Source organism: Nipponia nippon, unplaced genomic scaffold (assembly GCF_047370975.1).
Source record: "Nipponia nippon isolate SJK-2023a ecotype South Korea unplaced genomic scaffold, ASM4737097v1 scaffold_7, whole genome shotgun sequence".
NCBI classification, from domain to species: domain Eukaryota; kingdom Metazoa; phylum Chordata; class Aves; order Pelecaniformes; family Threskiornithidae; genus Nipponia; species Nipponia nippon.
The window spans coordinates 51,768,276-51,781,515 of NW_028262391.1; the positions used below are offsets into that span (position 1 = coordinate 51,768,276).

General features: G+C 50.8%; 1 protein-coding gene across 2 annotated transcripts in view; it reads right to left on the bottom strand.

Annotated features, from left to right (window-relative positions):
• SLC7A5 (solute carrier family 7 member 5) overlaps positions 1–13,240 on the bottom strand; it is a 40,311-nt gene that overhangs the window by 6,904 nt on the left and 20,167 nt on the right. For both annotated transcript variants that reach the window (XM_087738779.1, XM_009477497.2), the window contains 7 exons: positions 7,459–7,564; positions 6,673–6,717; positions 5,184–5,307; positions 4,012–4,115; positions 3,138–3,234; positions 2,639–2,788; positions 1,300–1,477 (listed from right to left, as the gene is read on the bottom strand). In XM_087738779.1, the coding sequence (XP_087594905.1) occupies positions 1,300–1,477; positions 2,639–2,788; positions 3,138–3,234; positions 4,012–4,115; positions 5,184–5,307; positions 6,673–6,717; positions 7,459–7,564 (804 nt within the window). The remainder of the gene's footprint in view (positions 1–1,299; positions 1,478–2,638; positions 2,789–3,137; positions 3,235–4,011; positions 4,116–5,183; positions 5,308–6,672; positions 6,718–7,458; positions 7,565–13,240) is intronic.

Genomic DNA, 13,240 nt, shown 5'->3' on the forward strand with positions numbered 1-13,240 from the left:
TTTATTTTTCCACCCATTGGTTTTGGTGGCCAGTATCCAAACACACCTGTGCTTTCTGCTGCTTCACTCTGTGTTTGGAGATCACAAGCTAGTCTTGCCAGGTAAAGCTAACGCTGATTCTAACTACACACAAAGTCAAACTCAGATCAGTTGGAGGTGATCAAATTATCTGCAATATATGAATATACACGTCTTTAAAGTTCATATGTTTCTAACTGGACATTTGCAGGATTATCATTCTGTGTTCCCAGAATATTTTCTATATTCTCCTTACAAGCCTTTGGTGGTGGAAAACAATTAATATGGTAATTTGCCACCCACGGACTGCAAAAATGGCTTTTCCAGGAACTGAGCCTAATACTCAGAATAAAAAAAGTGAGTGTGGGAGAGAGAGAGAGATGGGGGGGGGGGGGGAGGAAGGAGTAACAAGTGCTGAGCACTGTTAAAAGCCTTTTTCTTCTTCATAAAAAGCATCCAGCTAAGGCTGGGCATTGCTACTCGTCTGCTTTTCTAGGTCAGCCTGTTGCATGCGAGCTGGGAGGCAGATGGTAAAGTTTATTTACTTGGACAACACGGATTGACTTTCTTGATTCAGTTGTTCAGACTGAGGCTACGTGTGCCAAGCACAGCCTCCCCATCCCCTCAAAACACTCTGTGGTGTAGTGCCAGCTGTTGGAAAACCTTATACAGAGACACCTGAAAAATAAACCTCGTAAGAGAAAACATCAGGGGATTCTCCCCTCCCTCTGCTCTGCTGCCGCATTTTGATGCCAAGGAGAGCTTTGACTGGATCAGAAACGTTAGCGCTGGCTAAGCGATGGATTGGGACTAATTCTGAATTTTCAGCAGTCAAATTGAGGCCAACTGCGCTCAGCCTGTTACGCTGTTACTCCTTTTCCCTTCCTACACCACTAGAAAGGGATTCTCTGCTGACAAAAGGCTTGACCCTGTGCTTTTACAGGAGGCAGAAGAAAGGCAGCAATGCGCTCAGCGAATTACGCTCCACTGCATAACAACAACCGGTTTGCCAAGATTAAAAAAAAAAAAAAACAACATGGTATTTGCCCAAACTTTGCAATTATCGCAAGTCAGGGTGCGTATTGGGTGCTTGGTAAATCAGGTAATCATCAAGTTAAAACTTGTGACCATTAGAGAAGAACTGATCAGAGCCAAGACACTGGAAGCCTCCACTACAGGAAGGAGAGCCAGGGCTACTAGCTGTAGCATGCTCACCGGGAAGCTGCTATTTTTGGAGCAAAAGCCAAGGCCGCACCCTTGCTCTTCACTGGGAATACTTACAGATGCCTTGGAGAACCCACTTGGGCTTGTTTTGCCACCAGACCCCGAAGAAGTAAACAGGGATCCCACTGGAGATGATTGCAAAGCCAATCGCACATTCCTTCGGCGTCATCCAGAAGGAAACGGCAATGAGAAACAAGCAGGCCAGGATGAAGAAAATGGGCAGGCACATGTTCACCTGCACAAGGACCCAAAGAACAGGTTAGAAGTTGTATCAGGGGACGAGGGTACACTCTCCAGTGAAGTTTATCTAGCTGTACAGCCCGGGGAGGGAAGGAGTTCATGTTCCACCATGGACCCCTGCGTGGACGGTGCTCCTGTCTGTCCCAGGGCTCTGAACAAGGGGACCATGACCTTGAACTGCCATGGGGAAGGTATCGACGTAGGCAGCGCCCTTCATCAATCCTGAAGAAAACAGACGTAGGCTAACACCTAACACGTCCATTTAAAAACAGCCCAACAAAGGGCAGAGACGCGGCTTGCCAAGAGCCTTTCTTGGCACCCTTTTTTGACCCCAGTTCCAGACTTGAATGATCCCTTATAAAAAGCACCTGTACCAACAGCATCAAATTCAGCAGCAGCCACGGCACAAGCCATAGCATCTTCACGGCAGCTGCGCAGGGGGCTCGGCTACACTGCTCCGAGCAGGGCACCCGCCGAGAGCAGCCCAGCTTTTAGAAGAAAAACCGAAAAACGAAGGAAACACCCCACAAAGAGTTACTTTGGGAAGGCACTGGTACAGGTCTGTGAGTTTGTTTCTCTCTGGCTGCCTGTTGCCTGGCAGAGACCCGAGTGTGCTGGGGGATGACTGAGAAACATGCCTTTAAGGAAGGCAGACATGCTTGTGGCTGACATGATCTTGGCCTCTGCCCAGATGGGACACGGTACTTGCTGCCAAGCTGGCCAAGGACAAAGAGAACGAAGTTCTCATCTCTGCAGGCGTGGGTTTGTCTGCTTTATTAAAAAACTATTTTAAGTGAATTCCATGATGGTACAGAGTGTTTCACTGAGAGCCACAGCCTGTAATTTTTCCTGGGGAATATGTTAGTCCCACTGGGCTACCCCACCAGAACACCCCGCATCCCTGACGCCCAGAGCCTCCTTCACTCCCATGTCCCCACGGCCACGGCAGCTCTTCGTCCTCCTGCACCCATTCGCACTCGTCGGATTTCCCTGCAGCAGGGGCACCTGCGTTAGCTACAACACAACGTTTCCGCTGCACGCTTGCAATCCCAGTCCCTCTTCCGTACAGGACAAGCAGCCGTCCTTGCTGAACCCTCCCTGGTGCTGGGAAGGGACTCAGGGGGGACCCACCACGCAATTACCACGCTGTTCTCACCTTGATGGGCCTTTCCAGCTCTGGCTTCTTGTAACGCAGCCACATCATGCCGATGATGGCCAGAGCCACGCACAGCCAGTTAAAGAAGCTGAAGAAGTTGATGACTGAGAAAATGTTGTTGGAGAAGGCATAGAGCAGGGTCATGATGCACTGCATCCAGAAAAAAAAAGCCATTAGCAAAGGGAGTAGGCAAAACCACATATGTTACAACACTAAATCCAGGTATTTTAGAAGAACTATCTGCCAGGAAAGAATCAGGTTGATCATTTTTTACTTATTTAAGCTATTTTCAATAGGTGCCTGGAGCAATTTCAAACCAGAAGTGGAATAAGAGGACATGATGAGAAGGGTCTGTCCTCTCCTGTAGGTGCATGCAGAAATGGCTGTGTCTGGAGACGGTGCCCAAGTGGCCCCGCTCCAACCACTCTGATGGGATCCTACCCCTGACCCGTTTCTCAATACCAGGTCGATGCTCATCACCACAGACCCAGGTGCTTACCGTAAAGATGAGGGACGGCACGGGAGTGAGAAGCCTGGGGTGAATCATAGACAGGATTGACGGCAAGTGTCCTTCTCGGGATCCCACGAAGAACAGCCTGAGGTGGGGAAGACAGAGCCGTTATCACCGCTGCAACCTTCAGTCCCGGGCTGGGGTTTGTCTTTAGCACAAAACAAGCGGGGACAGCCCGAGCTGAGTGCTGAGGCAGCGAGACTGAAAGGCCCAGGCTCCACGCAGGTTTTTCCACCTTAGTGGTGCCTTGCACGACGCCAGCTGGGCCCTTTTGCTATCACTGCTTCAGGAGTGGGGCCCTCCACGATCAGACCCCAGCACGGGGTGTTCTGCGCGTACACCGTGGGAAGTCCCTGCCTTAGAAGGAAGGCTGGAGACGGACAAAGAATGCAAGAAAAGAAGTATTTATATCCTCCTTTCCAGAGAGAGCAATTAAGTGGCTTTCCTAAGACAACCTGGGAGATGTGTGTCAGAGCTGGAACCATCTCAGTCCCCGTCCTGCCCCGTCCTTTCTCCCCTTTCTGGAGAGATTCTCAGCCCTGAAGTTTCATAAGCTTCTGGTCTTCATTAAAGCCACTTTCTCAGGAAACATCACTGAGCCCCAACCCTGTGTTTGTTTATGTCCCAATAACTTCAGCAGGACTTTGCCTGAGGAACAGAAGGCTAAGACCACTGAAACGGTTTCCTTTAAACTGGATATGGTTTAAGACTTACTTTTTTTTTCCCCCACATTCCCCACATGGCCTCCAGACCCTTTAGACTTTGTGTCTACCCACAGCCACTCTTGGGAGGACAACTCCAAACGAAGAGGCATTATGCATGACTTCTAAACAAAAACCACAAAATTGAGCAAGAAACCTACCGGGAAGAAGTGAAGAGAGATCCATTAACAGATCCAAAGCACGATAAGCCAACAAAGACGGGTATGATCCAGGACATGACACCAAGGTGATAGTTCCCAAAATCCTAAATGGGGGGCAACAAGACAGACGTTTCACACCCTGAATGTCCAAAAGAACTCACAGCTGCCTACAAAGACTTAGGATTTGTAGAAATCTGAACGGAGTTTTCCATATTGCCGTCTGCTGCTCCTCCTGCCTGAAAAAGCATACTGTGGAATTGCAGAATAATCAGCAGAAAGCCCTTCCCTCAGAGTCAGGACACAAGATTTATCACAACGGCTATCCAAAAGTTCAAAGGGAAAGTGCCAGGAGATTCAGACACGCAGCTATTGCCAACTGCTGAGTAAGGACCCTGGGACACAGCCCCTTAGAAACACAGTGACCTGGAGCTGCAGTTTTATATCACAAACTGACCCTGCCCTGCTTCACAGCAGTGTTACGCCAACGCTATCATATTGATTTCAAGGCTTGCAAAGGCACACAACTAGAGCAACGCAACACAGGCCGGCATCCCCAATAACTCAGCACCGCGTACGTGCAGGGCCGGAGCGGGGCTGGGTACCAATCCGAAGGATGGAGCGCTGTCACCTGAATGGCCCAGACCAGCTTATCCTGGACCGGGAGATTCCCTTTGAAGCACTGAACAATCCTGGTCACGCTCAGTTTGCAAGGTCAGACCACGCTGCTCACTTCTGAAGCAACCAGGATTTCTGACCGCAATGGCATTTTAATTAATAGAAGTATTATTTTTCTCTCTTAATTAAAACAAGGAAGATACAGAGGGAGAACAACCTAGTTCAGTATTGACTGAATGACCTTTTCCCATAAATATCATGCTCTGGTAACTGATGATAAGTCATGAGGCCAGCAGCAAGCTTGCATATTTACAAATTAAGAGCAGCGTTAACTGTCTGCCCACCCTTACTATCGTCTGTGATTAATCCCACTTGGTATCACACTGTTCTTGCCTGCTCCCCTCACAGTTGTTCTTTATCTCCCGTCAAACATCAGCTTTTTTGTAAGCAGCCATGATCAGCATGGAACAAACCAGGAGATGCGCGCAGAGATTGTCAGTCTGATTGAACCAGCGCTGGAAAAGAGATGAGTCACATCAGAAATGCACCTATCTTACCACAGCCACGGCTTCGGACGTCAGCATCTCGTCCGTCGACAGGGTCGTGAAGTAAGCCAAGTTTGTCAGCACATAAACCAAAGTGACTACAGGTAGTGAGATGATGATAGCCAGAGGCAGGTTTCTAGGAAGAAAATAGAAATTGTAACAGAGCGCTGCAGTTCAGGGAAGAGAGGTGGTGATGCCAGGGATCGGTGGCTCGTGCTGCAGCCCTCCCGCGCTCACTTAAAGTTGGCTCGAGCCATTCTGCTCCTCTTGGGCTCTTCAGCGTGTCCAGTTTCCCAGCCACAGGCTGCTCCGCCAGGAGAGGAGGAGATGCCCACGCGGGAACAGGCTGGGGGCTGACAGATGTAGAGTGAAGGATTATGGCAGAAGGGACTTTTTGCATGGAGAGACTCTGGCTGCCCGGGCAAGCAGTAATCCAAGATCACTGCAAAGGCAATTAATTAAAAATAACCCCCCGTGTCTCTTGCTAGCCAGCGGTATTAGCACGGGCATTCTGTTCTGGGCAAAGGAGAGGCATTTGTGCTGGTGGGTTTCTTGCGGGAGATGGAAAGATCAGGGATTTAGCGGGCAGTTTTTAGGCTCTAACTCTGTGCAGCTGGCTGGACTGATAAAACCCAAAGAAAATGAGTTCAGACACAGTCTGAGTGGGTCTGTAAAGACGAGGCTGTGTTGGTACAAATTTGCCTTTCCAAATAGTCTAACTTCATTTGCGAACGGAAACTGAAGGAGGAAACCCTGCTTGATGCCACGTGTAATTGGTCCAGTGGAGCTCAAAGCCACAGGAGGAGAGAGTCAAATACCACGACTGCATTCAGAAGACGAGAAAATAATTGCAATCTGCAAAAACTTTTTTATAACTGTGTCAAGGAAAGGGCGTATCAAATCTTATGCTTCCCAGCAGGCGCTAATCACTGCCAGGGTCAGCCAGGAATGGGCTCCTGCACAAGTGACCCTGAAGCTCGTATTGACAGTGCCTCGTAGGCACCTTCCCTGTGAGCAAAAATGATTTATCAGCGCTGTCCTGCTTGGTGTGGCCCACCCTCGTCTCCCCATAACCCTGAAAGGCATGAGCAGTGCAGAAAGCGGCTATCGCTCCAGAGAGCAGGAAGAGCATGGCAAACATATGCACACACAAATGCTCTTGTGGGAGTTTATACAAGACAGCAATAAAGCCATGAGTGTTTCTTCCTCGCCTGTAATTCAGAGAGGTGCCATGCCAAGGAAGCAGGACTTTCCAACAACGCTGATAGTATCAGCAGTCCAGGAAAGCAGCGTATGCAACAGCCCTTCTCATACAGAGATTATTATTCCCCTTCCCCTATGCCAGGGAGGAACAATGCCATTAATTTACCTAATTTTCTATTTCCCTAGAAAAAGACCTTGGCTTCTGGGCTGATTAGCAACCCCTGTTACACACATGAGGAAAGGGCTTCCCAAGAAGAAGTTTTCCTCCCAGGGAAGTCATCACAGGATGCACACGTACCTGTAGGGATTTATCATCTCTTCTGTCACAAAATTCAAGTAATTCCTGTAATTTAAAAAGAACAGTGGTTAATTCTGGTTAGTCCATGGAATAAGTGAAGCCCTTCATCTTACTCACCTGCAAAGGAGTTTCAGGAGCAGTAGCGAGACTGAAACCTGCGGTAGAACTTACGATGGCTGATGCCTAGTCCGAGACCTAGGGCGCAAAGCCTGCGGAGCGCGCGCCCTGGACGGTGCTGGTGGACCAAGCGCACCAGGCTGCCAGCTTCCCCGCAGCAGGAGGGGTGCCTGGGTGAAGAGCTGGACCCAGGAGCAACAGGGCCACCCTCCAGGTGACACGGATGGCTGCAACCGGCCTGTCTTCACAGCAAACTGAGCAGCCTCCTTGTGCCTGTAAGTGCTCAAAGGGACTGATAAAGCTCTCCAGGAGCTTCAGTTTGGTGCTCTGCATCTGTTGGCACGTAACATCTCTCTGCTAGCTAAACCCACCCTGCTGCTTTCTCTTATCACCACCGAGGAGCTGCACCAAGGAACCCATCGTCTGCTGCCTCTTCTACACCCCATGATCACCACCCCTTCTTTGTGCTTCTGTGTCCTGGCTGGACAGTGTGACTATAATAGCACGACTATTAACATTACTAGGCAAACCCAAAGCATCTGCCTCATTGCCCAGGTTACGAGAAAGACGGAAAGTCCTGGACCACACTCTTCCTGCAAACACTGTCTGGGGACAAAGGAATGAACTACAGTATTTAGCACTGGAAAGAGATACAGGGCTGCATCTTACCATCCTCCGTAGGCAAAGAGACCGCTGTACAAAGCTAATACGATGTTCCCCACGCCTACTTTTGTGCCTTTGAAGGAGTTCTCAGGAGTCAGGTTTGTCACATCACCTGCAGAAAACAAAAAGAAAGGATCGATGCAGACGGACTGTGAAGCCCAAGGGCCCTTGTGGGTGTTGAGACAGAGAAACCCGGAGGCAGAAGCTGCTCTTAGGATACTGAATTATCACGCTGATGCATTTCGGGTTATGCTAGAAGAGCATGTGCACATATTTCTGTTGAGCTGATTCCGCCAGTTTTACAGTGCTTAATTCATCCGGAGCAATGCACCAAATAATCTGCCCCAAATACACTTGTCTGAAGCAACTGGCCACTACTGAGTCCTCAGAACTTTCTCACAACACGCTATCACCGAGCTAATCTCCCAGATATCTTCTCTCTGCGAAGAAAACACTCTGGGGACCTTCCTGCTGGAAGATGCTATGCAAACAGATATTGTCACATTGTCCTCTCAACTGAAAGCTGCTTTCATTTGATATAAACCTCAGGATTTCCTCCGCTTCCACCAGCCACCCAATACAGCAGAAACCCAGGATTTCCTCTAGTCCCACCAGCCACCTGATAAAGCAGCGGGCTGTGGCAACCTCTTTGATTGTGGGAAGTCAGGTTCTTTGGGGCTCGAATATCAGAAGTCAGCTTCTTTAGCACTTGAATATCAAAAGTTCCTGTTATGTATCAGCTTTTGAAATAAAAAGCCATAAATAGACAACTTGATTGTACCTCTGGTAAGACCTCTCCCGGAGCAGCCAAGGGTTTATTTATTTTGCTTTAAGATGCCCTGCTGTTGTTTTGTTCCCTGCCTTTTGATGTGGAGCCTGGGTGTAGGCCTGGGCTGGCGAAGCCACGCTCGCCTCCCCGGGCCCAGCGCTCCCCTCGGGGAGGACGGAAGCGGGGAGCGAGGCAGGATTCGGCGGGGCACGTTTGCATCCAGGGAGCCCAGGCGAAGTCCACGTGATTCCTCTTAGCGCACAGATCTTTACTAATCGCCCGAGCAACTGCATCACACGGCAGTCAGCAGGACCTGGAGCTTAACCCTTCATCTCTTAGCACAAGGTACCCAGGACCTGCATCTGGGGAAAGGGGAGGGATGCTAACACACCAGGCTTTTTTCCTCTGGATGGCCTCTCTTCCCATCTCACGCTGGAAACTTTCACTCCCCTGCACCACCAAAGGCCGTGTTTGCAGAGGCTGGGTTACAAATATGGACGCACAGACCTTTTAACGCCTCACACTCATCTTTCTCACAGTGGGAAAGGGGGACTTTTCCCAACGGCGCTATCGGTCTGCTGGTGCATCTTCTGTTTGTGGGGCTTCGCAAGGGACTGCTCCAACTCTGTGCTGGTGACACGGAGCTGCCCTGTGCACGTGGGAGAGCTACATCTTGTCCTTCCCCCTCTCTGCCTCACCCTCCAGCTCTATCCCCATCCTTTCCACCCTGGGCATTGCTCCCTTCACCACCTTTCTCCCTCCTGCTCCTGCCGAGTCCTAACCAGGGCAAAAAGATATTCCCTAACATGGTGTCCAAAATGCTCTCTGCTCACAAAACCACCCAGAAAACCAGCTCGCCTCTGCCTTCTTCCCTGCTTGCTTGCTATCCCATTTGCAAGGGGACGCCGTGGGGGTGAGCTGCAAAAGAGCCAGGGCCACAGCAGCAACATGTGCTCTGGGCAATCAGGTCTGGGAAACACCACTTTTCCAAGGCTCTACTTGTCCAGACCCCACTGCAGATTGCAGTTCTCCACTGGTGCTGCCTTGTCCCTCTCTCCCAGCACCTCCTTGCTAAGGAGGCCTTTTCTGAATCTACCTTGGGATATGCTGCTTTTTTTAATGCCCCTTTAGCCAGTGAGTCTCCTTAGCAAAATGCACCAATCGTTTTTAAAAAGTGAGGTTAGAACATGTACATCAGAGCGTACCAGGAAAGCCAGGACATGCAAAGAGACTGATCTAATGCTGCGAGTTTCACCTTAATTCCTGGCTTATAGGTTCAGTCATATAATCTTAATTTAGCATTAATGCCCCAGCTTGGCTGTGAACGATAAGGCTGAGCAGGAGGTGGGTGTGCACGGTATCACATTCTGCTCGATCCCTCGGGCTCAGCTTTCCTGAGTTTATTTTCTGCTCCTCCTGAATAATTACCAGTCTAATTCTTTCCAGGTCTTTTGTTATGGGAATAAGATATACTTTTTGTTAACAGTGACTGTAATTAGCTACGGGAACGGCACACGGATGGACTAGGAGAGCAGGAGAGCTCTCCAGGCATTTCAGACACCCCTCGGGACGTCTCTTCTCCAAGGTCTGCTTGTGCTCTGCCAGCAGCCCAGCTCCCAGCCAGGCCGAGGGATCACCACCTTTACGGCCTCGGGAGGATGCTCTGATCCAGGAGGAGCCAGGGCACAAGCAGCACCACGCGGTGCGCTCACACCTCCATTTCTTGTCCACAACCGGACACCAGCTTCCACCGAAAGTCTCTTTCTGTTTGTCACAGGCAAAAAGCTCTCAGGCCAAATGTTCCTTTTTCTGAGGCACCTGCAGGTTTCGCTCTGTGCCTTCCCAAACCCCACACAGAAACCGTGTGCTGGTGCCTCCAAGGAAGGGCTGAGCTGCCGCCCTCGCCCAGCTGGCCAGGAGGGGTGGAGAGCATCGGTGGTCCCCAGCCCAAAACCACATCCCTGGATTCAGAATGTGCCACCCGCTTGGGAACTGCGGGCATCTTCAGCCTCTGGGCAAGGAAGGGTCCAAGCCCAATTCGGTGGCCTGCTGGGCTGTACAGACACTCCGGCTGTGTGTCGGGACTGCCTGCCCTCCAGGACACAGGAGCAAAGAGGAGGGAAGAGCAGCGCGGGACCGCTACGGCAGCAGCACCGAAGCAAAGAAATTAAAACAAAGGCTGACATTTCATTCCAGTGTGGGTGGGCAGGGATGGCAGAGGGATGGATGGGTGCGACACAGCTAATTACTCGCACGCCTCTTCTTTGCATCCGCTGCAGCATGCGCCTACCCCATCTCTTTGAAGCACCAAAACGTGGCTACCGGCAAAGGAGCGGCAAGGCAGCGCGGAGGCAGCCGGGAGAGGGGACGAGGGAGGGAGGAAGGAAGGGGCTTTTTGTTCCTCCTCAACACTTGAGGAGCTGACAACTCGCTGCCCTCTCCCTGCCTCACCGAGCAAGGGTTGGAGCTCTCCAAAAACTTGCAGCGAGTTGCTAAACTTCACGTCTTCATTCTCCCATGGTGAAATGGATTTAGCAACATGTCAGAACATGGTTAAATAACCAGAGGAGCCAAGATCTATCTCTTCCCACTCCAAGGGGACACGCTCGTATTCTCAGGTGTCCGCATGATGCTCTTTTGCTACAACTTTGGCTTCTTTCATGCTTTATCGCTTCTTGGTTGCATGACAGAAGCCTGGGCTCCTTAACAAACACGCTCCAAAGATCGCATCCCAGCAGAGCAGCTGTCCTCTCCCACCGTCACCACAAAGCTCTGTCCCACCCTGCCGGCCAACGGATCACCAGAAAGATAATAGTTTGTGCCCACCAGCAACGCCTTTACAGACATAACTGGCACCACATCATACGTCCTGGGGCAAAAAAGCCAAGCTCCAGCAGTGATGCCAGAAGGGTATCCCAGATACAGTGGGTGAGCTCTGACTGTACCCGTCTTGCCCTGATCTTGTTAGCAGCCCCACGCACAATTAGACCGAGGTTCGAGCAGTCGTCAGACAGATCTTGGAAGACAAATCCATCACACAAAGATACCTCCTCTGGTGCAGAAGACCCAGAGGTGCACTGGGGGCTGAGAAAGTGTCCGGAAAGCACCACGTGTCCCCCTTGAGCTTACACTTACCCATTGATGCTTGCCATTGACCCCAGCTGAGACTGGGGATACTGGGTAGGTGGTCCAGCATGGTCATGCTTACCTCCTTCCTCTAATACAAACGCTCATTAGGACCTGCTGTTCAAAATGGAGGTAGGAACCTCAGTTCCAGACACTCTGCATCTTTCAAGCCTGAACGTGCAATTCAAGCCTCCAGCCTTTGGAGGTTTGAATTACAGACTTTGGATCAAATCAAGGGTTACAAATCTGCAGGTGAGGCTGCCAAGCACGGCCTCGACTGCTCCCCCAGAGCAAGAGGTCCGTGAGCGGGAGCACCCCGGGCGAAGGCGTGCTCTGCCCGCCCTGCCGGCTCCCCCGTCCTCCCCAGCCCACGCAGCCGCGGCGGCTCTCTAGGCAATGCCCTGCCCGTGCCCGGCACCCCAGCGATCTGAAACCTGGTTTGAACTGGCTGTTCAACTGCACTCTGCTCTACAATTAACCAAATTAAGGTAACGAGCTCTGACATAAACCCCATTTGCTGATCTTGCCAGCTGCCAAGACTCTGCTAATTGCGCCGGCGAGCGATGGGTCACCTGGGGCCTTTCTACAGGAGGGACCTATTTCAGGTCCATGCACTGCATGTTCAGACCTTTTCTTTGAAAATGTTCATTTGCTCCCCAGTCCTGTCCATTCCGGTTTTAATAGCACAGCAATCTTCTCTTGCAGAAAGCATTTAATGATAATTAAATATTTTTAACTTGCCTAAAGAGCGAGGAGAGGGAACACAGCCATCTAGAGAGCTCAGCAAGAGAAGGGGAGGCCCTCAGCGCGTCTTGCTCGTGGAGGAAACCGAGCCAGGGAGAAATGTGTTGTGTACATGAAAAACCCCAGAGGAGAAGATCCACTCAGCTGTTGAGCCATTTCCTAAGAAAAGCAGCGAGAGTTCAAGCGACTGAGTCAGAAAAACAAGACGGCAAGAAACACCCAGGGGCCGAGGTCCGGAGAGCATCCCTCCGGCAGCTCGCGGCTGCCCAGGAAACACACGCTCGGTAGCCACATAAGCGTTTGCTCCTCTCTGATCGCTGCCACTCTGCAGACGGCTTTGCATTAAGCAGTTTTGAGCAGCAGCTCTTAAATTTGGGTCCCGCAGCAGACGAATTTATGGGTCTGAAAGACACCACCAGAAACCTTGGACCAGCAGAGAGGGCATCCAAGAAGGAGCCGGAGCTCTTGGGTTACATCCCTGGATCTCACCACCAGCTGTGGACAGGCTATGACACTTCCCCTCATTTCAACAACTTCCTCCCATTTTATGGAAAAGTTCCCCTCTCTTCCCAGGGCTGGGAAGCTTTGCCAATATTATTTCTCCTCCAGGGTGAAGCCAAGGGTCTGGGCTCCCGGATTCACTCCACCCCACACACTACTCACGCTTCACAACTCCTCCTTTTGCAATGGTCCACCAGGACACTGCTTGGGCCAGACAGTGTTTTGTTACCTTTCCAACCTCCTCTACATCCTGCTCATGTCGCCAAAAACCCTTTTACCCTCCTCCTCCTAAGGAAACACCTCCCGATTTTCACAACCTTCGTGTCTGCCAGCGTAACGTTTGCGGATGAGAAATAAAGAAGCAGCCCTGGAGCGATGCATGGCGTGCAAAATGCCGTGCCTCCTCCGGGAGCCAGAAAGCAGAGAGGCAGTGCAGAAACCCGGGGTGAACAGGGTCCCTTTGGTCCTTAGCACAGCACAGAAAGGTGTTTCCTAAATGCGCCCTTGTCTGTCCCTATCAGGGCAGAATAACAGCAAGGTGCAAACCCTAAACAAACCACCCAGCGGGTTTCCAGCCACTTCCATAAGCTTGGTTTTTTTTTTTTTTCTTTTCATATCCACACAACAGGTTCAGTCCACATCCCTAGA